This window comes from Peromyscus eremicus, chromosome 5, assembly GCF_949786415.1.
Source record: "Peromyscus eremicus chromosome 5, PerEre_H2_v1, whole genome shotgun sequence".
NCBI lineage: Eukaryota > Metazoa > Chordata > Mammalia > Rodentia > Cricetidae > Peromyscus > Peromyscus eremicus.
The window spans coordinates 119255574-119281972 of NC_081420.1; the positions used below are offsets into that span (position 1 = coordinate 119255574).

At 46.9% G+C, this 26399-nt stretch overlaps 1 protein-coding gene across 2 annotated transcripts in view; it reads left to right on the forward strand.

Moving 5' to 3' along the window:
- The first annotated feature begins 1121 nt into the window (after positions 1-1121).
- The window catches only part of Znf827 (zinc finger protein 827), a 177641-nt gene continuing 152363 nt past the window's right edge, over positions 1122-26399 (forward strand). For both annotated transcript variants that reach the window (XM_059264291.1, XM_059264292.1), the window contains exon 1: positions 1122-1355. In XM_059264291.1, coding sequence (XP_059120274.1) covers positions 1313-1355 — 43 coding nt within the window. In that variant the 5' untranslated portion in view covers positions 1122-1312. The remainder of the gene's footprint in view (positions 1356-26399) is intronic.

A 26399-nucleotide genomic window follows, 5' to 3' on the forward strand; every position in this document is an offset into this window, starting at 1 on the left:
TATACCGCTTAATGGAAACTGCTGTAGTGAGCTCAAACTGCACACTGGAATTGCTTCCGGGCAAACTTCAGCTACCTGTGTTCTGGGGTGGGGGGTAAATTTCAGAAGTTAAGTCGCTGTGTGCACTGTAGGAATATCACGTAGCAGTTAAGTCAGCCCTCAGGAGTGATCTAATCTTATTTTCCCTCTTTCTTGGCCAAGGACCTGTAATTTTCATTTAGGGGAGTTTTCAAGTGTTAACTCAACCGGGCCCTCCAAAATTGGACATTCATTCCACTCACCTACTGATCTCGCCATATGCTATCTTTTAATTTAAAAAAAAAAAGATTTCCATTGGGCAGTTTTAAGAGAGTATGTGAGTCTGTAACCTCAAGGTGATGGGGTGAGAGAGTGAATCTTTCAGTGACAAAAGCCTGAAGAATTTTATACACAGAGCCAAATGTAGTTTAATACACAAAAGAAAGTGGTTAGTGCAACCTATTTCCTTAAAAAAAAAAAAATCTGTAAAATAATGTTTCAAGAGCGGGGGGGGGACTTTTTCACCCCCCCCCCCTTGATTGGGCGACTAGCGGGATAAATTTGAAGAAGTCCATCCCACCCCCGCACGCGCGCCCCCCATTCGTTCCAGACAGAGCAGTTGTAAATGCGAGGCTGAGTCCGCCCTGAGAGCCTTAGGGCACCTTCCTCTTTGCTGTGTGTGTGTGTGTGTGTGTGTGTGTGTGTGTGTGTGTGTGTGTGTGCGCGCGCGCGCGTGTCTAGCTCTCTCTCTTTCCCTCAGTCTGTGCCTCTGTGTGTGTGTGAGTGTGTGTGTGACAGGGAGAGAGAGAGAGCGCGAGAGGAGAGCGAGAGAGCGAGCTGCGAGCCGTGCTGCCGCCGCCGCTGCCCTTTGATCCCGACATTAGTGTTAGGGGCTCGGAGACACAGCGCGCGGCCATAGACACCGCCGCACCGGCGCTCATTTATTTATACCTCCCATCACACGCGAGCACAGGACACACACACACACCTATTAGATCCGTTTCCATTGAAGACTATTACGCTCGGGGACAAGCCAGGTGCACGACCAAAAAATTTAAAAAAAAAAAAAAAAGGAAAAAAAAAAAGAAAGAAAGAAAGGAAAGAAAAGAAGAAAACCCCTCTTCTGGCTCCAGGAAACAAGCTTCATCCCATTGCACACACCGGAGAGAAGGGGTTTCCCCCTGCCCGCCCCCCAGCTACCTCCCCGCTCCTGCCAGTGTCTGCCTGTCTGCCCCCACGGGGGTTTATTTGATCTCACATTAACCGAGGAGGAGAATGTGAGAAAAGGGGGAAAATGCCCAGGAGGAAGCAGGAGCAGCCCAAGCGCCTTCCCTCACGTAAGTCATCCCTTCTCCACCTCCTCTCGTGCCATTTTCTCGCCCTCCCTCTCCTCTTTCCCCTCCGCAGCCTCGGCCGTTGTTTTCTGCATTAGTTTAGGGTTACAGAGGTGAAACTGACAAAGACACAGCCCGGGTTACTCCTCGTTTAGGTCTATGCCGAGGCAGCCATGTTGGTGATGATCAGCCCCGTGCCCTTTCTATTCTCTCTCTCTCTTTTTCTTTCTTTCTCTCGCCCCCCTCTTTTTTTTTCCTTGAGATCGGGCTTTTTCCCCCCTTTCCCTCCCCCTCCCCCTCCTCACTCCGGGTTGCGGGGGAGGGGGCGAGAGGAGGGAGGAGGGGAGTAGTGTGGATGCCGGGTTTTTGTCGCGGGTGGGGGGAGGTGGGAGAGGTTGCAATCTTGAAAAAAGAAATTCCGTGTGGATCCCGGTGCCCGAGGGTGCGGGGTCGGGGCGCGCGCCGGGCCGGGGCCGTGACATGGCGATTGGGGGTGTCGGGGCGAGGGCGCGCGGCCGCCCGCCGGGCTGGGGACCGGAGAGGTCGGTCTCCGGCTAAAGGTTGCGCCGGGGTGGGTCGGCCGCGGAGCCGCGGGCGGCTGGAGCTGGAGGCGGAGGTGGAGGCGGCGGCGGAGGGGGAGCCGGGGGCGGCCGAGGAGGGTGTGGGGGCGCCGGGGGGCGCGGGCGGCCGACCGATCGGGGGGCGAGGCCGGGCAGCCGAGCGGATGTGGGGTGCGGGAGCCGCGCCGAGGCAGAGGCGAGGCAGCCAGGGCGGCGCGCGGCGCGCGAGGTCCCTGCAGAGCCCAGGGGAGGGCGGAGCAGGGCTCCCGGCCGCAATAAAATGCGGGGTCAGGCGGAGCAGACGGAGCCGGGGCGACGCGGGCTCGCGGACCCCCCTCCCCGGGCAGCCCGAGCAGAGTCCGCGACTAAAGTGCATCCCAGCCCTCCTGGCCGTAGCCACACACGCCAACTGGAGACTCGCGCCGGGCTGCGCGGCCGGGTCCCCGTCCCCTCCTCCACCCGCGCCTCGGGTCCCTCTGCGCCGCCCTCCCGCTTTTCTTTGCGAGACTCTTAACTTTTCCCCCACTCCCTCTCGGGCTCCCCCCTCGTCCCCCCCAAGCTCTCTCCGCTCGGAGTGTTCCGAGATGCTGCTGAAGCTAAAAGTGAAGGAGAAAGAAGCAACTAAAAATATCCCCCCGGGGCCGCCCGGCTCCTTGAATGCAGGGGAGAGGGGGCAGGGGAGAAGGCGTGGGGCGGGGTGGCGGGAGGAGGGGACGCGGGAGGCGCCGGAGGGAGGGGTCGGGGGAGACGGAGGGTCAGTTTCTCCTCTCCCCCCTCCCCCCCTGCGCTGCTCCCCTCTCCTGGGCGCTGCTCGGAGCCCGATCCTGCAAAACCCGGGCTGGGGGCGGGAGTGGAGCCGGAGCGCCCGCCCGCGCGGGTGTCAGGCCGACGTGGTCGGTCACCTGAAGTTCACGGAGGGTGGGGGAAGGGTTAAGGTTATGGTGTCTCGGGTTGTGTGTGAGCGAGCGTGTGTGTTTCCGCCGCAGACGGGCGAGCGCGATCGATCTCCCCCTCGCGAAATCTCCGCGGCGGTGCCCACGCGAGGGGGCCGCGGGGCTGCTGTGGCCCGGGCGGGCGCGGAGGCACCCGGGCCGTGGCCGGAGTGGCGAGCAAGGGCACGCGCGGGCAGTCCGCTCCGCAAACATTCCTCTTTTCTTCCCCCTTCCCTGTACGCAAGGAGTCGACGCACTGGGCTCGGGTTGTGCTTTTTTTCCCCTTCCTTTAGGAAAAAAAAAAAAAAAATGCCCCCGTGCAGTCCTTTCTTCGCCTGCCCGCTAGAGGTTCTGAGGATAATATCACATATGTAATATATATGCACATAAAATCACTCGCAGGCGGCTGCGTGTGTAGGAAAATTTTGTGCGAGGAGGAGGAGAAGGAGGAGGAGAAGGCGGCGCAGTCAGGGCGGGCGAGGCGGGAGGCTCAGCGCCGCGATTCACAGAAAACTCGCAGCAGTTGGTGGAAGTGTGTGTGCACATGGCCGGCCCGGGCGCCCCTCTGCTCGGACGCGCGTGGGCAGGGAGGGGAGGCTGGTGTCCCGGGCGGGCACCACCGCGGGAGGCTTGCCCTGCTCGCACAAAATGGGCTTCAGTGTTCTCTGCGAACTTGCCCTTAGATGGCAACTTTGGGAGCTGATGAGCTTGTGTGCGAAAACCAGGGCGGTGAGGTTACTTGGTCATTTTCCTTTCTTCTCTTCTCCCCCTGCTTAAAAAAAAAAAAAATGTTGGCGGGGTTAGAGGGAGGGTGGGAGAGGAGAAGGGATTTATCTGTTTCGGCTGAGGCTGCTGGAACGCTGCCCCTTCTGTGGTGTGCAGTGCAGTCGGGCAGCTGCAGCCTGCCCTGCCGGTGACCTTGACCCTGACCTCCTGCGACTACCCTCAGTCTGAGAGGAAATTCAGGCTCCATTTTAGCTCGGGTGTCTGGTGGGCCTCTCTTGCGGGTTGCTGCCTGTTGATGAAGTTGTTATTTTGAGAGTGGGCTCCCTCTTCGTTCTCTGATTGAATACTGTTATCTACTCACTTAAAAAAAAATCGCCTCTCTCTTGCAGTCACATTAAACCACTTTTACCTAAGTAAGAAGCAATTTACTTTTGGAAGCACAGTAAACGTTCCTGCCCCCACCCCCCTTCTTTTTAAGGGAAGCCTTAATTTGTAAAGCGTTTCCGCCTCTTTTTGCATTGAATGGATTTTTTTTTTTTTTTTTTTGAGGATATGTGCTGCCTTTTCTAAGCAGGGTTTACACGTGTTTTATAAGCAATTTACATTTTGACTAAGAGCAATTTCTGGGCAAATGGTGTATTTTGCAAGTCAGTCATAGTAACCCAGGGCTTGCTAAGAGCCTAGGGAGGATCCCAGGAATTTGAAAGTGATATGGCATACTGCCTTGGGTAAAAGTGAATGTTAATTTCCCTCTAGTACAGAATATAGTTCTAGATCTACGTCCTAGTTTTCAATACTTAACTGTTATTTATATATGAGAAAAGGGCCCCTTCCCTGGGAGAACTGAGCTGCATCAGGGTTACAGTACAGTGGAGTCCGGGGATTCACGGTGCCTGGTAGAAGTCATCTTGGAGTTTTAAGAGGTTGTATAGAGGCAGATTTAAAAGTTGGCCCTAAAAAAAAGTGATATGTCTGGTGGCTGAGGCAAGGAGGTGACTGAATGAATGAACTGGAGAAATTTAAATTGCTTCTAAAGCCCAAGAACCCTTTGAGCAAATGCAGAAGTTATTAAAGCCACTGTTTGTATGTTGATTTTAAAACTGAAAGCACCTGTAAACATTTAAGAAATGCAGCATGTGTGTGCGACACACACACTTGTGCACACACTCACACACCTGTGCTGTTAGAACAGCTGAAGTGCTCTCCACTTCCCCAGCACCCCCTTTTCCTTCGTACCCCAGCAGTATGGCTGAGGAATTTTAGAGCACACATCGTTGCCGCTTAGAGGTGTTCTCCATGAGTGGAGTCTCTTTTTCACATTAAACAATACTATCCAGGAACAGTCTGGCCCTGAAAAGCCCACTGCCTTCCCACTGGACAGCGCAGACACCAGGGATGGACGTTCCACCCTAGAGTGGATTAGTCCTGGAAATCCAGGCGAGCACTTGGTATTATCTGATACCAAGTCTGGGGTGAGCCTCGGCTCCTGGCACGGAGTACTAGCAATTCCCCAGGCTGGGCTCGGGCCTGCTAAGGTTTCCTGGTTCCCTCTGTTCAGCTAGACACCCCTGGGACTGTTCAGAACCGAATTAGCTTTGGAGATGGGCGAGCCTTTAACCTGACACCCCTAACCTTAGCCTTGGGTTTCTGATTTAAAATTCTACAGTCATTTTCTTCTGAGCCTCAGAAGTGGTGTGTGTGTGTGTGTGTGTGTGTGTGTGTGTGTGTGTGTGTTACATGGGCCTCCTCATACATACACAGAAAAAGTGGCGTATGTCTACATGTCACAGAGAAGTGCTGTAACTTGGAGGTACCACTCAGCCAAGATGTTAAGTCTATATTATATTTGAGGGGTGGATTTAAAGATTATTATTCAAAAATAAAGGCCTCTGTTTCTTGGCTTAATGCAGCAGTTTTCATTTTGGGACTTCAGATGTGACTTACCTGCTACCGATGGCTCCTTCACAAAACTTTTTTCGTTAGTGAAGTCCAATGCCAGTTCAGAAGGATGGCCTAGAGGTCCTTTGAGATGAACCAGGCACTCACATTCTGAGAATCCCAAACAGTGTAACTTAGGCAGCTCTGTCAGTCTCAGAAAGGATGGGAGGGAAGCTGCGTGGCAGACTGGGATCTTTCAAGCTAAGAGGGAGGGATCAGGAAGGTCGCTCTAACGTGTTTATTGCATCTCTGTGCCCCTTACTGGTGGTAACCAGCACTTTAAAATGTCCCGTTAGCATCCATTTACCCATCCACATATGAGTTTAGATTCCGTCATATTTATCATTGGGATTTTTGCCTAGTACCTACTCCCCAGGGAGAGTACAGAAGAAAAGTTAATAAAAGAGTTGTTTCGTTATTCCAGTGTTTCATTGTTTACTCAGTTGTGGGTTAAGATCAGAACAGGTTACTGTGTTCTTCATTAACAAAACTGTAGCAAACTCTGCTCTCTAGTAAAACTGGGGAGCAAAATGAGTGGAAAGCGACTTGATCCTTTATTTTTATGCTTTTATGAGTCAGTGTCTCTGTCTCTGTCTCTGTCTCTATCTCTGTCTCTCTGTCTCTGTCTCTCTGTCTGTCTCTCTCTCTCTCTCTGTGTAGTCAAAGGAAAGGAACTTTACTCTGCCTTTATTTCTTACTAATTTTTGCAATACCAGGCACTATGACCTGACTTAACCCACTTAACTTTTTCGGTCTGCAGTAGCAAAGTATTTTACAGCTCTTGTCAGACAGGTCTAATGATTCTGGGGAGTCTAATGATTCTGGGGATCATTGCTCTCTGTCCCCCAAAGGGGCACCCATGCATCCCTAAGACAGCAAGAAGACGATCCCGGGGTTTCCTGTTAAAATACAGGAGGTGGCTCAAAGATCACATTCCCTCTAATGCTTCAAAATAGTTTCTAATAAAAAAATTGATTTTTAATTTATCTGTGCTGCCATCTCGCTCTCGAGATGACACAGCAGGTGTGAGTTGACAAGTCCTCGCACAAAGCGTTAATACATCACGCCGGAGAAGTCTAAATTGGACAGCTTTCTGCTCGCCTGAGTGCGGCTGCACATTTTGTAGTTGAGAATCTTTGAATGACTCTGTTAGGGAGTTCCCAGGGAGGTGCAGCTCTGCCTTGGAGGGACGTGCAGAAATCAGACGGACATAGTTGTGTTCTCAGAGGAGAGTGCACCGGGATACCCAGGCAGGTTCCTGGGGCCAAAAGTTGGTTCAAAAGATTAGGAGTCTTATTAATTACTATCAATTACTATGGATTTGTAGATAAAGCTAGATTAGAAATATGTGGTACTGGACTGGGTTGGCAAACCAGTTTATTTAATAATCCCAGTAGTTTAGGTTCAGATTATGTCTGGACACATGAAGTTTTACAAAAGGGAAAAAATTCGGTCATCCATGGTACGAACTCTGTTCCCTCACATGTAGATTGGATGAGCCAGTGTCCTAGGTGATTGGGATTACTATAACAAAATGGCTTTGGTCAGATACTTTATTAAATAACATGATTTTTTTCATAGTTGTTGAGGTTGAAAAAGTTCAAAATCAAGGTGACCACAGATTCAGTGTTTGTGGTAAAGACTCACATCTCTCCTCCAACAGTGGTACCTTCTGGTGTACTCACGTGGTGGAAGAGGTGACTGAGTTGCCCGAGGCCTCTTTTCGTCATGGTTGTGCTCTTATGACCTAGTCACCCCACAAAGGCCTTCCTCCTGACACTGTCATACTGGGGATGAAGTTTCAATACAGGAATTGTTTGGAGAGGGCCAGGGATACAAAGATTCAGCCTATATATAGCCCAAGGTCTGAAGGAAACAATGGAGATACCCACATTGCTGCTCTGTGTGAGGCTTGCTTAGTGCCTATGACTGGTCACCAAGGCCATCAGCAGGGGCTGACTGGCGCCATGTTACTTTGATGAGGTTAGTAGATCCTTTAGCCCTCCTTTGAAGGACTCCCTGTCCTCCATTCTCAATTGTTAAATCTCCGGTGGGGTACTAGGATCCGAGAGGCAACCACAAACAACATGAGGGTGCTGATCTTCCTATTCTGAGTGATAGATTAGTAATTGTCTATAATGTAATCAGACTGGTGACACATCAAGGGAATGATAGTATGACCTACAAAATGAGAATTTTGGGTATGTTAAAGGATTTCTAACATGAGAGTTTACAAGACTGTGGGCTTTGTGGTAAAGGAATAGAACCTGGGTTTTTACTTATTGGAAAGCAATCCAGACAGGGTCTAGTTATGGTAAGAGAAGTGTGTGTGTGTGTGTGTGTACGTGTGCGTGTGCATGCGTGTGCGTGCGTTCCTTTGACTTCATTACTATTTTGGCCCTGGTAATGTACCCATCGAAGTCCCATTTTTGGGGTTCGGTCTTGTGAATGCTGCTGCCCTCCCACCCACTCTTTCCGTGCCTCCTCCTTTGGAAGGTGTACCTTAGTAATTCATACCACCCAGGGGTAGCCGGATGCCTTCTGTCATAGGTTATAAGAAAATAATGCACTTGGAAACAGCTGCGAGTGCTTGGTGGCCTAAGTTCCTAGTCACTGCCTCCCTCCTGTTGGTGAGTTTGGTGTTCCTACCCTCTGTCTATAAATTACGTTTTTACGACCCGAGAACAGTGTAGGTGAGTGAGGACCTGTCTGAGGTTCTTGTCACCCACCTTGGGTAGAACTGATGCAGATTCGAGGGAGCTTTGTAGATTTCAGTCAGACTTTGTTTTGATACTAATCTTAGGCCACATGGGTGCATATTGCTGTTTATTTTCTAAAAGTCGGCCACACACACACACACACACACACACACACACACACAGAGACGCACACTGTACCATGGCTAACTTTATGAATTGCACAGTGATACCCATCTGTAGTCTGAGGTCAGAATGAGGCTGTTAGCGATGGTGCTTTTTCAAATAGTGACCTGGGATTATATTAAATGTAAGGTGATCCAGGGTTATAGTAAATGAAAGTGCCTAAAAAAAGTAAAAAAAAAAGTAAAAAAAAAAAAAATAAAAAAAATAAAAAAAAAAAGAAACAAACAAAGAAATAGTTAAAAAAAAGTGCCTATGTGCTTAAAAAGGATATTTTCTTCAACTGTTCAGTCCCTTCTAATTAAAAAAAGACAGCCTTTTCCACCAAAGTTCTGCCTCTGTGGCTCTCACATGACCAGGTATTTATCCTTTGCCTCTATTTTAAAGAAAAATCAAGGCAATGAAAGATGTAGCTCAGTGGTGGAGTGCTTGCCTGGCATGCATGCAGACCTGGGTTCAATTCCCAGTGCTGGGGAGGGAAAAGCAGACCCAGTCCATTTCTTCACCAGGAAAGGAATAGACTCAGGCCTCTGAGCTTGGGAAACCAAACCCCAATAACTTCTGCCTTTCCTGCTAATTCCTACACAGGTCAGAAAAGTGGCTCAACCCCATTAGAAGCGGGGTGTGAGGGAACAAAGGAAAGGTGGGAGAGAGGTGTGGATCTGGGGTGAATTGTTTTGAGTGCTCTGAAGAAGCTGGCCTTCAAAGGGGGCTGAGGAAGGCCAGGCGAAAATGATCTTTTACGTGATTGATCAGCAGCACTCAGCTTATCTGAGCCTTTGAAACAAGCTGCTGTGCTTGCGGAGGATGATAGGTTTTTCTCAAGTTGCGGAGACTGGTGGTGGGCTTCTCTTGTTTTGTAATGAGAGAGAAGATACCCTGTGACTTTGGCCTCTTTGCCTTTGCTGGACACTGTGTGAGTAAAGACAAAAGGCTCGTGTGCTTTTGAAGTTCACGGGGCAGCGGTCAAGTGCACAAGCTCTCCCGTGCTGGGCTGTTCAGATCCCAGCTCTGCTACTGGCTAGCTGTGTGACCTGGGACAAGTGACTTAACTTCTCTGTCATCCAGTTTCTTCATCTTTAGTGATAACAGTTCCGTGTCTTCAGAGTCATCATTAGGATCATTTAAATACATGTAAATATTATGTGCATATACAAAATCATACCTAATGAGTGCCTGCTACATAGAGTAAAGCAAGCAGAATATGCAGTTAAGCATAGGAAATGTGTTTGTAAGCTTAGATTGTGATTAGCTGAAATTCTGATCTCGGACTTTATGGCTGTTTCTGTGTTTTTAATTTTTGTCCTGTTTTTTTCATAGCTCTCATTAGTGGAGTGAGTAATAACAATATAATATGGTAAAGTTCATTTACGAGGCTATTATGGTAGGTCTGGACTGACACTTATTCTGTAGGCCAACACTATTATAATAGGCTGTTGCTAAAGGAATGAGTTCCTTTGTGCATGTGATTTGGCTGGAATCATATCTAAGTTGTGCAATAACTGTATGAATTATGACAGGGTTTTACTCAAAGGTAAGGACAAGGAATCCTCTTACAGTGACCGACAGTGAAAACTGAAGGGAGACTAGGTGTTTCGTGAAGGTTTGTTAGTCATTCAGTCAACAGGCAATCTATGGGTCAAAATGACCGAGAGCAAATTGACACTGGGTTTTCCGTATGTTGAATGGGTCATAGTTCAGAGCACAAATCGGAGACAGTCTGCTGTCCAAGAGAGCATATCCCACGGATCTTAAAGTCTTGAGGGGTGTGAGTATGTTGCATGATCGTTCTTGTTGTAGGTCACAGACAGGTGCCACGCTAGTGTGTTCTGCTCCACACATTTTGGAAATTGGAGATTTTATACACACACACACACACACACACACACACACACACACACACAAAGAAAAAGCCCTATTTCCAGCTTCTTCTGAACACTTGGAAGAGCAGGCAGCACCGGCCCACCTCCCCACATGGCAGCAATCTGCTGTAGTCAGTGGCGGCTGTCTCCTTCCCTGGGCATGTGCTCGTCAGTCTGCTACAGTTCCTGCCACTCGGGCACCATGTCCCCATATGCGTGTACACCTGCCCACCTCCCCCAAGCCTCTTCCCTTGCCATCCCTGAAGGCAATTGGATGAGGAACTGTTCTGCATTCTGAAGCATTTTCTGATCTTTTAATTTAGCACTGTGTCAAAGGTACTGTGAACCATATTGCAGGGTGGAGTCCAAGAAGCACCACAAGATAGGCTTCAGAGCCTGGCTGTGCTACATTTCAGCTGTGACCGTATAGTAGTAGTGGTTCTGCCTGTTTTCCTCACTTGTAAGATGGTTGGAAACAGGTTCTAAGAGGGAACTGCGTGAGCTCTTACAAATGAATTTTTATGTGCATGTCCAACACGTAGTATGTATTCAATAAATGCTGTTGGCACTAATACACCTGAGATGTGTACTCATTCCCGCTGAGGGGCTCTGGGATTTCTCACACTGTGCTTGGATAATCTTGCTGTACTTCAGTTTCTGATCACTGTTAGGCAGCTCAGATCTGTGGCTGCACATTAGACTTGGGTGTCTAGAAGACACAGACACCCCCGGACTTAATTCGCTTGGCTTGGAGGCAACCTTTTTAAAATTAAATTCCCCAGACATCTGAATGAACAGCCAGAGCTGAGGATTCCTGAATTAGCCAGGACTGTCCCACTCTGGGATGATGTCATCTCAGCCACCAAGACATCAGACGCTGAGTCCAGGCAAGTTAGTGACCATACTTTGTTAGATCTTAAAATCGGGGCTTGAGCAACTGGCTCCAGCCTGTCCAGGCTGGTAAACAAAGGCCTGGGAAAGAACCTGCGCTGGTCAGAAGAATGGACTCTGTGTCCTCCCTCATGTATGGCCCCCAGACCACAGCCTTCTTACTCTCTCTTCCCACCAAGACGTCTCCTGGGCTCTGTGGCCTTGGAAAAGTTAATTCGCTTCTGTGTTGTAAAATGACTAACACTATGTTAACATTTTGTTTATCTTGTGCTTTGGTTCTGGAAGCTGTATCGCTGGTATCTTATGCATGTAGAGCAGGGGGAGAACAGCCTCTCCCAGTTATTGGCAGAAAGGGAGAAACTGAGTCAGAGAGAGAAAAGCAGCTCAAGGCTAGCTGCATCCACGCTGCCAAGGGCAGGGCCCTTTGACGGGTTCAGGGAAGCCGAGGGCCATGAGATCTCCCTGGGTCTCGTCGCTGTTTGAAAGTGTCACAGTGGCTCAGAGGCCCTGTCCTGTGTGGCCCTCAGGTGCTGTCAGAATGCTTGGATTTGCGTAATTCATGAAAACTGTCACCAGTAGTGTTTTTTTCCTTGAAGATTCTAGATGTGGGCTTTTGACTTCAGTCAGACAGTTGTGTGCAGTGCTGTCAGGGGCCTGACCTGCATGCTCACTGCACGTACAGCCTCTGGGATGGGCCACAGTTAGGCTTCTCTTCTGCCCTTGTTTGGCCCTCCCCTCTGTCCAGCAGGTCTCCTTAGAGCAGGAACTGCAGCTGTATATGAGAGGAAATGCTGTTCTGGAGACACTGTGCTCCAGAAAAGTCTCCCTCTGGAAGACGTGAACTTCACCTAAGAACTTACTGAGTTTTAATCTGACTTTAGGAAGAGAGAGATCAAATTGTAGTTACCTGCCTTCTGATGCCTGTGGGAGAAGTTTGACAGTTCCATGGTAGTGTTTGTGGTTGGTCAGACTGCTTCCTTATAGAAGCGGCGTGCCTCTGTGAGCTGTTTGTTTCTGCTTTGAGATACTGACTGGCTCTGTAGTGCGGACTGACCTTGAACTCACTATGCTGTCCTGGCCTTGAACTTGTGATCTCTCTGCTTCGGCTTCCTTAGTGCATGCATGCGTCCCACCAGGCCAGTTTAAAGGTGGTTTCAAAAGGAATCCCGTGGTCTCAATAAAGCTGGAACCAGAGGAATCTTCGACAAGATGAGGACCTGTTGAGTGAATAAATAAAACAAAGGAAAAGCAATCTAACTCTGAAACAGAAGGTCTTGTGTGTGTGTGTGTGTGTGCATGCGCGCGCGCGCACGCAAACTGCTTCAGCCAACTCTGGAGTGATTGTCTGAGGATGGCCAGCCATTTGGAGTAGGGCAGGAAGAACTGTGGGCTTCTCTTTAATAACTGCATTGGCTTTGGGGATTGCTGCTGAAGGCAGAGCCCAGGGTCTCCTGCACCCCAGGCGTGTGTTCTGCCCCTGAACCCCAGCCCTTTCAAGCCTTTGTTTTAAAGACTTATTTAATGCATATGAATGTTTTGCCCTCATATATGTCTGTGCACCGTGTGAGTGCACAGAGTGACCCACAGAGGTCAAAGGAAGGTCTCAGATCCACTGGCACTGGAATTACAAACAGTTGGTTGTGAGCCACCATGTGGGTGCTGGATATTGAACCTAGGTCTTCTGCAAAAGCAACAAGTGTTCTTAACTGTTGAACTATACCTCTAGCCCCTTATGTTAGCTTTTAATGAAAAAGTAGCACATGCTTAGTATAACTAATTAACACTAGATACAAATGTTTAAAATGTATTAAGTCCTCTTCTTCCAACTTCCATCCCCACTGTAATCAAGAAATAGTATTTAAAATTCAGCCTATGTTTGAAATATGGATGCATTTGCATATGGTTGCCTCTTGGGATTTAAGGGCTGCCTTCAAAACAAGGGTGGCTATATTACTCCTGTAAGTGGGTGGGCTCATATCTCCAATAGTGAATCTAGAATGGATGCTCTGATGTAAAAAGGGAATTGGTAAACTCTTCACCTGAAGGGAGGCAAAATGGTTGTTGTAGGCTCTTGAAATTATCGTCTGAGGAATTAGTTATTGAGGCAGGTTGGGAATGCTTTTTCTGAAGAGAGGTGTGGGGATGGATCAAAATCTAGTCAGGTATCTGCAGCCAAAGGCATGAGGCTCTGTTGACTACAGAGGGAGCGATGTTCTTGGAGTTGACATCTGTGTTCGGTTGTCTGCTTAGATGGTAACTGATGCTGTTCTTGTACATTCCTTCCTTCACCAGCAGAGTGGAAGTGTTTACATCAGGGATTGGGGATTTGTCGAGTTTAGCAAGGAGTGTGGGCTATACCTGCTCTTAAGGGCCAAGCCGACAGAGAAAGAGATGGGGGGAAATTACTCCAATTCAGCTTGAAAATTGTTTTCATAAGCAAAGAAGTCACTAAGCAGAAAACATCCCAGGACCAATCAAACAGAAGTTACTAAGGAAGATAATTTTTATTTGATTAGATGAAAAGTATTATTGAAGCTGGGCCCACGCCTTCAATCCCAGCACTTGGGACACAGAGGCAGGTGGATCTCTGAGTTCGAGGCCAGCCTGGTCAATGGAGTGGGTTCCAGGGCAACCAGAGTTACACAGAGTGACCTTGTCTCGAAAAACAAAAACAAAAACAGGGAGGGAGGGAGGGAAGGAGGGAGAGAGGTGTATTGAATATTAAAAAACAACCAACCAACAGAACCTCTGTTCCAATGGGTGTGATGACATATGCCTGTAATCCAGGGCTTGAGAGGTTGAGGCGGGAGGATTATGAGTTCAAATTAGTAAGTCAATTAATCAATATGTAGACAAAACCAAAACCTGCCCCCACCCCCAAAGCAACTGTCCACCATTGAGATAAATCCTGTGTATGGAGAAGTTTGCTTAGCCTGCCTGTCAGGAATGGATTTCTAAGGACTTCTATTATTAGTTTGGGGCGCAGTGGTAAGGAATATTGAACTCTGAAACAGTCTTGTGTTACGAAAAAGAATTTTATAAAGGAAGCGCTGCTCTGCTGACTTTCCTGTTATCAATGTAAAACTGGAACCCGTTCTCTCCTCGGGGACACCACTTTCAATAGCTGAACTGTTAGCTGTTTGGAGGTTGGAGGTATGGTGGCTGACACTGTGGAGCCAGGGGCTTGAGATCCAGTGGGAGCTGTGTCCCCACATTCTGTCGACCCCATGTTCTGTGTCCCCATGCTGAGATGATGCAACCATCAGACACATACAAATAGACATGCTAACAAGGATGGGACAATATTCTGTGGCTTTGCTGTGCAGATGTTTGTGGGGCCCCAGTCTAAGAGGGATGGGTAAAAGAGTCCTGCACGCAGCATCAGAAGCGTCTGAAAGGACGTGCTGGATTTGGATGGTGAGGAGAGAGAACATTCCAAGCAGAAGAAATGACAGCAGCCAAGAGAGTTTGAAAGGGACCCAGAATAATAAGAAGCCACCGAAAGAAGGATGTGGCAGAACCTGTGGGTCCAGATGCAGCGATAGCAGGCAGGGCAAAGGTCATTAGATAGGATTGTGCATGTAGTCAGAAGTCAGGCACGGAGCGTGGTCTTCCTGTGATAAAATGGGGTGGAGGGTGTGGGCTCATGAAGGAGGGCACCTTTTAAAGCTGAGAGCTCTCCGTTGGAAGAACAGGATGAGTGGCTGTGGATGCCACCACTGATGGGTTCTAGGAAGAGAGCCCCAGGAGGGCTTCGTGGGGCTTCTCTTCTTACCCCTTTTCACCGCTAGGGTAACTGGCCAGAAAGTTCTAGTTTGGGGGCTGTGAGGATGGCTTGGTGGATAAAGCTCTTGCATTCAAGTGTGAGGATCCAGAGTTCAGATCCCCAGCACCCACATACAAGCTGGGTAGGTGTGGTGGCCTACCTACAATGCCAGCACTTGGGAGGTGAAGATGGGACGATCTGGGTGAACTCGTTAGCTAAACTAGCCAAATGGGTGAGCTCCGGCTTCAGTGAGAGACCCTGCCTCGGTGAAGGAAGTGAAGAGCAGGAGACATTTGGCATTAAGTTCTGGCTTCCATGTGCACGGCTTCCATATACACATGTGTGCACGCACCTGAACATGTGTACTGCACATGTGGGGAAACAAAGGTCTAGTGCACTGCCTTGTCTAATTACACATCTGTAATGAAACAGTGAAGAAAGGCTGTCAATAAACTCTGAGAGTCAGTACAGGTGAGACCGTCCGGGTGTACTCTTACCTGTTACACCCACAACAGTTCATTTGACCTGCTTCAGGTATTGTTTCCCGTGTGTTCTTCCTGCCTTGGACATTGATAAATGTGGTGGTGGTATTGGGACCACTGGCCTTCTGTACCTTAGTGTTCTTATTCTGTGACTTCCTTGCTAAGACGCATCCATGTTGGTGGATGTAGCTGGGCCACCTTCTTCTCAAGGCTCTAACACGACACTGTAGAAATGCTGCAAGGGATGCTGGCTTTGTTTCTGCTTTTTGCTGTTATGAAGAGTGCTTCTGTAGACGTGTAGGTGCATATCATGTGGCTTGAGTGCTAACATCTCCGAGACACTGGTTCTGAAGCTTTGGGTGTCAGGATCTATCTGTCTATCTATTTATCTATCTATCTGTCTGTCTGTCTGTCTATCTATCTTTCTATCATCTATTTATCTTCTTTTTCTTTTTTTTCTTTTATTGAAAATAGATTTTTTTTTTTCATATTCTCAGGATCTTTCTATGCTCCTTGGAAGTTAATGAAGGCCCCAAAGACCTTTTGTGTATTGTCATGTATTAGAGATTAAAACAGAGAAATTACATATTTCTATTGCTAAAAATAATCTAACCCAGCATATGTTAATTATAAGCAGCATTTTTTAATGAAAACATGTGTTTTTCTAAAAGAGAGTGAGTAAAGTAAATGATGTTTTGTATGTTTCTGCAAATCTCTAGTAGCTGGGTTCCTAGAGGACAACTAGATAGATTCTCAGATCTTTTGGTGTATTTAATCTGTCGCACCAGGTTAGTTAGGAAGATCTGCCATCGTACAGATGTCTTGTCACCTTTGCAGGGACTTGTGGGTATTCTTTCAACTACACCAAGATCTTGAAGGTTATTTGGAGTGTTGAGTCAAAACATTGCCATGAACTTTTCATGTCTGCTACATTCAAATCTACCGAGCTGTCTTATGTTTTGACTGGATTGTCATGCACATAATGTCAGTATTGGACATTTGGGGAATATTGACTCCCTGAGTTATATAGATCTATGAAATGTTGGTATATCTCATTGTAAATGTAAAAATTATTTATATCTGCAAGAATGTTATCTGAAAAAGTCTTTAAGTATGGTATTGGGAATCTGTCAAGTTCATAGTGTAGTAAACAAGTTTTCCAAAACTTTAATGGTTGCTTGAAAGCATGAATCTTATCACAGACTAAAAACACTGTCAGCCTTTCCTTGAAGTATTAGCTTGACTTCATTCATTTCCAAGAAATAATCTGCCAAAAGCCCACATCTGACTGACTGTAATTTGTCAGTTATCCTTTCAATTAAAGTAATACACCGTGAAAAAGGGGCTTGTTGGGCCCCTAAACCAACAGTCATGCGTGTTCTTCTCCTTAGCATAGCCACGTACCGCAGCACTGCCAGAAAGACCCGTGATTACACACAATGTTGCATCACCTGTAACATCCAAAAGATGCTTATTCCAAGATCAATTTTCAGGAAAATGAATAATTTTTACTCCTCTGCCAGGCGTTCTTAAGTGAAGTCAGCACAGGTTTTCAGGCTTGTTTGTTTGTTTTGTTTTTTTGACAAGGTCTCACTAAGTTATGTGCTAAATGAACACACTTTTCTTCTGTAAACACAAATGTAGTATTGTTGGTCTGTGAGGATGTGCCATGCTATCCAGTGACTTCCGGGCTCCTCGTTGGAGGTGAATGCCACTGATTACCACCTGTCCTGCTTAGTTCTTTGTCGACCTGAAGAAAGCTAGAGTCATTTGAGAAGAGGGAAACTTGTCTGAGGAAATGCCCCCTGTAGATTGACCTGTGGAGCATTTTCTTTTTTTTTTCTTTTTTCTTTTTGGTTTTTCGAGACAGGGTTTCTCTGTGTAGCTTTGCAACTTTCCTGGAACTCACTCTGTAGCCCATGCTGTCCTCGAACTCACAGAGATCCGCCTGGCTCTGCCTCCCAAGTACTGGGATTAAAGGCGTGCGCCACCACAGCCCAGTGTATTTTCTTGATTCATTAATGAAGATGTGGGTTGTATTGACTCTGGGAAGGTGGTCCTGGGTGATATAAAAGCAGACTGAGCAAGCCATGAGAAACAGTTCAGTAAACAGCACTCTTCCACGGCTTCTGCTTCAATTCCTGCCTCCAGATTCCTGCCTCAACTTCCCTCAGTGGACTCTGACTCAAGATATGGAAGCCAAATAAACCCTTTCCTCCCCAAGTTGCTTTTGGTTGTGATGACACAGCAATAGTAACCCCAAGTTAGTCACCGGCCGTCCAGCTCGTTTGCCTCAGAGGCTTCACAGAAGAGATGGAACACATGTGGCTTGCTTTCATCTCTTCCTTCCTGGGCTGTTGTCCTCACAGTTCAGACACACCTCCCCCCACCCCCACCCCGTCTCATCCCCCCATCTCTTCACGCTGGTTATTGACTGGTCTGACTGACCCCACTTCCGTGACTCCTCTTGACGTCATCATGCTCCTCCTCCTGCACTGCTGTCGTGTAGACTCTTGTTTTTTCCCCCATAATTGAAATAGCTGCCCCCCCATGTATTTTTATTTACCCTCCATCTTTCCTTCTCCTCTCTCAGCGTTTATAGTCCATCCTTCACGCTGCCGCCGCCATCTCAGGGAGGTGCTGAGCTCTTTCAGGCATCTGCATGAGAAGGAAGTTTGAACTTCTAGACCCTGAAGATGCGTGGTCTGAGCCCTGCAGCTCTGCCTTCTTATGTACCCCTGTTTCATGTATACTGAGTGATTGCTTCTGCATCCATACTGCATGCCACCTTCTCATAGTCATATTCTTTTCCCCATTTATAGAATGACTGGGTGACTGCTTGGCCTGATAATGTCCTTCTTTGCCTCCAGATATCAGAGAGGCCCTTCTTGTTTTTCTCCTCCATAGTTACGGCTACTGGGCAGAAGTAGGAAACTTTTTCCTTGGTTCACTTATTGTTGATTGCTTGTTATTGTCTTTAGTGACTGGACTTTTTTTGTTTGTTTGTTTTTTCCGAGACAGAGTTTCTCTGTGTAGTTTTGGTGCCTGTCCTGGATCTCGCTTTGTAGACCAGGCTGGCCTCGCACTTGCAGAGATCTGCCTGGCTCTGCCTCCCGAGTGCTGGGATTAAAGGTGTGTGTACCACTGCCCCGGCGTGACTGGACTTTTTATAAATGAACATGGATTGAGTGTTCATTTTTATACATATTTTTGTGTGTAATAGTTCCTGGTCTATAGCAGCTGGGTGATAAATAAATTAGTGAAGGGAGGGGTTAAAAACCGGTTACAAAGTCAAAGAGATAGAAAATAATGCTTGGAATTATTGAAAAAGAAAAAAGAAAGGAAGGGCAAGGATGGGAGGGAGCGAGAAGAGAGAGGAAGGAAGAGGGAGGGAGGGAGGGAGGGGGCGAGGAAGCGGAGGAGTAAAGAGTCACAAACAAACACAGGCGGTGTTTTGTAATGGTTTTTGAAGAACTTACTGTACACCTGGGCTGGGAAGGGGGTGATGAATAATGCCATGTATGTGCTCACAAATGTGGCCTAGAGATGCCTGGAGAAAGTTGTAAGCTTCCGGAGGAAACTGGGCCAGAAGAGCAGAGGCCAGGGCCCCTACCACTGTGGTTGGAAGCCTCCGGCACAGCCTGACGTGTAGATCCCCCCTCCCCACTAGTGGCTGTTTCTGCCAAACTGTGCCGGGATTGTAAGAGTTTTCTGATGACTGGGCACGTTTGGCATCTGGATTCTATGGTTGCTAACAACCATCAGTTTCCTGTCTGCTTTGGTTGAGATGACTGTGATACAGTGCGGGAGCAGTGTCCACTGCTCAGAGCATCACTGTCTAACATAGTGTACACTCGGGCCAGACGCCCGGGACGAAAGGAAGAGGGAAACCACACAAGGACCAGGTTGGTGCCAGGTGCTTTACTTAGTCATTCTGGTCCACCTTCACAATGATCAGCAAACTTCAGGTATTCGTTAGCTATTCTACAGATAGAGGGGGCGCGTACCTGGATCACGTGAGTCAGAGGCACAGCAAGCTGAGATTCGATCCAGAGTCTCTGGGTCCAGAACTTGTGCGGGTTCTTCTCAGTCACTCTTTTAAAGCTATGTAAAGCATCTTATAGTCTTACTTTTTACTAACTTGATCATCTCTTGAAGTTGTATATTTTATTCTATTTATTGTTTATTTATTTATTGAGAATCTGCAGTTGTCTGTTGAATGTTGGGGAATATTATTTTAAGGTGTGTTACTTTTGTTTATGTTGCATTTGTTTAACAGTGTGAAACTGTGTTACTGTGCCTGTCTGAAACACCTGATGGTCTAATAAAGAGCTGAACAGCCAATAGCATGGCAGGAGAAAGGATAGGCGGGGCTGACAGGCAGAGAGAATAATATATAGGAGAAATCTGGAAGGAGAAAAGAAAGAAGTAGCCAGAGAAAGAGGAGGACATCAGGGGCCAGCCACCCAGCTGCACAACCAGCAACAGAGTAAGAAAGAAAAGTATACAAGAAGAGAAAAGGAAAAGCCCAGAGGCAAAAGGTAGATGGGATAATTTAAAGTTAAGGAAAGCTGGCTAGAAACAAGCCAAGCCAAGGCCGGGCATTTATAATTAAGTATAAGTCTCCATGTGTGATTTATTTGGGAGCTGGTGGTAGCCCCCAAAAGAGTGAAAAAAATCCAACAAGAGTTGGATGTTACTCATTCTGCTGTGGCATTTCCTTGTTCTTAACTATAGAACCACTGTGGATGGAGAGGGACTCAGGCCACCCTCACCCTCTGAGCCATCTCTGGCCTGGTGTTTGTAGTTTTAAAAGTTTATTTAGGGTTGGGAATGTAGCTTAGTTGGTAGAACGCTTGGATGCATGTCCCAGAACATAAAACAGCATGCTTTTAAACCCAGCACTCAGGAGGGGGAGGCAGGAGGACCTGAAGTTCAAGGTCATCCTTGGCTACATATTGATGCCAGCTTGGGCTGTGTGGGACCGTCTCAGGGGGGAAGTTGTTTTTCTTTTTTTAAATTTTTTTATAACCATCACTAACAACAACAACAAATGGAATGTAAGAGGGTGTCTACTCCTGAAAGCCTCTAGTAGGCTTATGTCAATCTTAATGCATAAAACTCAAAACAGAAAACAAACAGGATTCCTCTCAGTAACTACAACATACATATTGAAAACCAAGCCTGATCAGGTGGATATATTCATGTCGGAAGACCTTTTCAGTTCGTATCTCTCCACAGAGCATCTTCCCATTGCCCAATGCATTTCCAGCCTCCTTTTCAAGTATCAGTTATTCATAGAGGATAAGCTGGCCAACCAGAATCAGGCACAGTACCTGGCCAGTGCAGCTGGAGGACTGCAGACAGTTCTAAGCTCTGCGAGACAAAAAAAGATGAGGCGTGCTTATCCACATACAATACAAAGGTATTTTATAGATTCTCCAAAGGTGATGAAGAGAAGAAATTGATGTGAGCATAATGTCAATGGTTACCATGTGGCTGTGCATACACACACCAGAGGAATGTTCCAGTTGTTTCTAGAACATCTGTGCTGTGGTTGAAGCTTATCTACAGCCGCAGTAGAGCTCACCCCCAATCTTGGGTTCCCCTGGGTACATTTCCAGGAGTATTGGGCTTACGTCCCCCTGGAGCACCATTGCCAGTACCAGTGAACTTGAGGACAGTGCCAGCTTTCCCTCAGGTGGCAGATACAGCAGAGCTGTCTCAGTGAAAACCCCAAGTGGCAGCTCTGAGGGAGACCAGAGAAGACAGGGGTCACACCCAGGAATCTTTTTAATTTTTAAAAATTTTTTATTTTTGTATTTTTTTGAAACAAGATCTCATTATGTAGCCCTAGCTGTCCTGGAGCTTACTATATAGACTAGGATGGACTCAAACTCACAGAGATCCATCTGCTTCAAGATGTAGACCACTATACTCAGCATCCCCAGAATTCTTAAGAGGACAGAGTAGATAAAGCAGTTGGAGCTAGAAGTTTTCGCACAGCTGCAGGACACGCTGGCCCTTGGAATCACCTTAGCTTGTTGGCTGGTTGTAGTTTTTGTTGATTTTCATGGGCTTTTGGCCTTTCATCCTTGACTCCGTGTGTGTGTGTGTGTGTGTGTGTGTGTGTGTGTGTGTATGTGTGTGTGTGTGTGTGTGCGCGTGCCAGGAGGTGAGTGGAGGAAATAAAAGCAGAGCACGAGTTAAGAGTACATTTGATTGCTTGAATGCAGCCCTGGCTCTGAGCCTGGCTGGGGGAAAGGTTAAAGTTGTTGGCCTACCTCGTAGTTTCGAGGTAAGTTTGCATTAGGTGTCCTTCTGATCTGCTGTCTGGTGTCATGGATTTTTGTGCCCAACCAGTGAAGATATTTTCCCATAATCAGTGGTACACATATCTTTTGGGCTGGTGTGAGTGGTAGGCTGTCTCCTCTGAATCTTTTGTCTGTGTCTTATGTCCATCATATTTTTAAATGCAAAGTACAGAGCAGTCTCATCTCTCTCTCTCTCTCTCTCTCTCTCTCTCTCTCTCTCTCTCTCTCTCTCTCTCTCTCTCTCTTTCTCTCTCTCTCATGCTTATCTCCCACGACTCTTTCCCCTTTGAGTGCATGTATATTTTTTGGAAATAAAGGTGTACAGTGTGCTGTTTCCCTTACCAGACTGAAGGACTTGGGGTGTGGTCCCTGGTGAAGTTTGTCAGGCCCTGCTGTTGGGACACATCCCACAAATAGCTTGATCATTTTATGCCTAAGCTAAGATTTCATTGCTTAGCCATCTATGTATGGGATGCTATTTCTGAGGCTATGGAGTGTGTGATTGTGTTATTAGGGTCTTTTTTCCTGGTTAAGTTCCTTTTTGATCTATTAGGGATTTCCTTGTGATTTCAGTCATTTTGTAATTTATTGTTCATCTTATAACAGGTATTGGTAATATTAGGATGAAAACATTTATACAAGAGGAAATAAAAGTCAAGGGAGCAGGTAATTGACCGATTTATCAGCCTTAGCAGACAATGTTTCTGATAACGACATGGTAGTCATGGTAAATTTATTTCTGATTGCTTGAGGGGACAAATTTTATATGTTTTTGTACCATCGAGGTGCGTGAGAGGGTAAAGGAGCTACTGGTCTATCTGTGGACTAACTGGGACAGCTGGTTTCTGGACTGGCCTTTTGGTGAGTGGATTCACACAGTGTTTTAAACTGTCCCTCAGGTATGGGTTTGCTATAGCACACGCAGGCTGAGTTTACTTTCTATTGTTGCTGGTTGGCGCTTACTAGGTAACAAGAGGCTTCACAGGGGAATGTCTGTTTCTAAATCTTTCACTTGAGTGATACTTGGAATTTGACTTAAAAAAACAACTGTTAATCTGTTCCTATCATTGACTCTCTGGCCTCACTGGGGTGGTTGTGGACAGATGACCGCCTTAGCAGAGATGACACTATCGAGCAGGAGGGGTAGTTTTGGTTGTCAACTTGACACAACCTAAGATCACTTGGAAAGGAGTCTCAGAGGAAGTGTCTAGATTAGGTTGGTCTATGGCCATGCCCCGGAAGGATTTTCTTGCTTGGGTTAATGAGGGTGAGGACCCCACCTGACTGTGGGCGGCACCGTTGCATGGGCTGGACCCTGAGCTGAAGGAAAGAGGAGGAGCTGAGCACCAGCAAGCATGCATTGTGGGTGCTCTCGGGCCTTGACTGTGGGTGTTGTGGGACAGCTGTTCCTGCCACCTTGACCTTCCCACAGTGATGGACTGTCACCTGGAATTGAGTCAGATCAACATTTTCTTCCATGAGTTGCTTTTCTCAGGGGATTTTATCACAATAGAAAGCAAAACTGAGACACTGAGGTTACAGATTAGAATTCAGATGTGGAAAATCCATAGCAACATCCATTTTACTTGTATGAGTTTTTATTTGTATGAGTTTTATTTGTATGCATGTATGTACGCCATATGTGTGCCTGGTGCTAGCACATTATATCTTGAGCTGAAGTTACAGACGCTTGTGAGCTGCCATATAGATGTTGGAAACTGAGCTCGGGACCTCCGGAAGAGCAGCAAGTGCTATTTATTGACTGCTGAGCCATCTCTCCAGCACCCAAAGAAACACCCCGAGTGTGTCAGTTTTCTGGGGCTGCCATAACAGTTTCATAAACTGGTGGCTTAACTTTAAACTTAAAAAGAAAATATATTTATTTGTGTATGTTTGTTTGTTTGTATATTCATGAACACATATATGCCATGGCATGTGTGTAGAGGTCAGGACAACTTTTAGTACTTCTTTCTCTCCTTCCACCCTGTGGGTCTGGGGATCAAACTCAGACCGCCAGCTTGGCAGCAAGCTCCTTTACCCGCTGAGCCATCTCACTGTCCCAGACTAGTGTTTTAAACAGCAAAAGGAACCGATCGTTTTCCACTTCTGGAAGTCGGACACTCATGCTCAGGGAGTCAGTGGGGCTGTGTGCATTCGGAAGGCCATTGGAAAGCTGCCTCAGGATTCTCGTGTAGTTTCCGGAAGCTCTGTGGCTTGTGTGAGCGTATGTACAGCCTTTAGGTGGTGTCTCCCCGAGCACACATTAGGGACCTCAGTCATCTTGGATCTGAGAGTCACCCTAATGACTTTACCTTAACTTGATCATGTGAAAAGCATCTTAACATCTTTTGAACAGTTTAGCCTGTGACATCAGGTATTTATTCCTAGTTTGCACACTGTTTAATTTTTAATTACAATTTGTTTGTTTGTTTGTTTGTTTTTCCAGACAGGGTTTCTCTGTAGCACCCTGGCTGGCTGGGGACTCACTCTGTAGATCAGGCTCACCTCGAACTCCAAGTGCTGTGATTAAAGGTGTGAGCCCAGTAACAAGAATTTATTTATGGTGCATATGTTGTGTGTGTGTGGTAGGGTATAAGTGTTCCTTGGCATGTCTGTAGAAGTCAGAGGACAACTTTTCAGAGTTGATTTTTCCTTCTACTGTGTAGGTCCCCAGGATCAAAACTCGAGACTCAGTGGCTCAGTTTCCTGCTGTGTCATTATGCTAGCCCTGTACACAGTTTCAGTGAGTCTAGTGATTATCACCTGCTTAGCAAAGAAAATGACTACGAATTTGGAAGAAGGGGCCTCAGCCTCGGATGCAGTGGAGACTCCAAGTCTTTAAAAGGGCTATTACAATAAGAGTCCACAGGAGGGGACTGGGGAGGTGGTTCAGTGGGTAGCTCAGTGGTGCGTGCTTGTGTGGTGCGTGCTTGTGTGGTGTGTGTGTATAGCCCTAGTGCTGGCATCGGGGGGCAGATACAGGAGGATCTCTAGAATGCCAAAGCACTGAGCCCCAGATTTGGTAAGAGACATCTTGCCTTGAAAAGGAGATGGACAGTGAGGGAGGAAGATGCCCCTTGCCATGATCTGCCTTCCACACCTCCGTGCATGGGTGTGTGAGCAGACATGCACATATATCCACCTGCAGCCTCCACAAATCCACAGGTGCTTGAAGCTGATTGATTAATATGAGTGCAAGACACTGACAATCTAAGTAGCTTGTGGGACACAGATCTGTGTATTAGAAACACAAGCAGGATCTCAACCTGTTAATGTTTTTGTTTGTCACATACACATTCTAAAATCCTGCCAAATGAAACGTTAAAAAAAATATTGTGTGTTTGATGAGCTTTGGTCTTTTGGTAAATTTTGTATTTTTTTTATCTTTTGGTAATTTTTCATTACTTGAAAAAATGTATTTTTGTCACAGTGCTCCTGAGATTTTGTTTTTGAACTTGGCTTTGTCACTTAGTAAGAGTAAATGTGTGAGCTATTAAGGTTTTGGAAACTTGGTTGCCCATGAAGTTTGCTGACAAACATCGGATGTTTACCATGGTAGTAGGCATATCTTCAGGGCTCCATTCATTCATTCATTCAGTTGATCTTTATTGGGAGTCTGCCGTGTGTCAGGGCTTGTTCTAGAACTCACTCACTCACTTAAAAGTGACGTAAAGGCACCATGATACTGTAATATGACGAGTTTGGTGGGGACCCAGAGCTCCTGTCTTGCCTTGGTTAGTCAGCTGTGGGGTCTTGGGCACAGCACTGGCTGTCTTTGGGTCTTGCCATTAGAACTGGATTTCCAAAATCACAAAACAAAATTTGAATTCACAGATTGTTGTGCAGTTCTGTTGGGCAGGGCTGGAAGCTCCTCTGTGCTTTAGCTCTGGTCTGTGAAGGTTGTGCTCACAGGATTGGCGGCTGTCTGCTTTCTGGCTGAGAGCAGCAGTGGTAATGAATCCACCACCTTCACTGACCCACAACACTCTGAGGGGGTTTTTCCTATGTTCTTTGTTGCTATTGTCTTGTTTTTGAGATGGGTTTCGTGCAGCAGGCTGGCCTGGATCTCCATCTGCTCTTGCCTCTAATCACTGGTATCACAAGCATCTATACCATGTCCCACATTTCCTGTGTTCTTGTTTCTCCAAGCAGGTGGGTGTCCACAGACACATGTGGCAACTTGAGAACAAGTTTTCTTTGGTAGTTTGTGGGAAACACCCAGTATTATTAAGTAAGGAGACAGAGTGCTGTCTAGGAGGCAGAATTCATAGAAATGACAACTGAAGACATAAAGACATTTGGAGTTTCCAGGAGGCGCTTCTGAGTCAGTCCTGGGACCTCCTGGGGTGGGGGTGGGGCTGCTGCCTTCGCTTCTCTGGGAAGAAAAGTTTGTTCCATGTTTGAGATTCTAATTTTGAAAATGGTTTTAATTTCTGTTATTGACAGGTACCCCTCTCTGATCTTAAGGCCGTTCTTCCCCTGCATGGCCACTCTGAGAAGTATTAATTGAGGGCCTGCCTTGTGCTTTGTGCTGTTCCAAGAGATAGGGCCACAGCCACAGATGGAGCAAAGATCTGCCTTCCTCACTGCCGATTGACAGGTTACCTGAAGACAGAGGGTATTAGCCACATGGGTATTTGGGAGAGAGAGGTCAAAGGTCTCGTGGCAGAGCTTACATCCTTCGTCTGAGTGAGTGG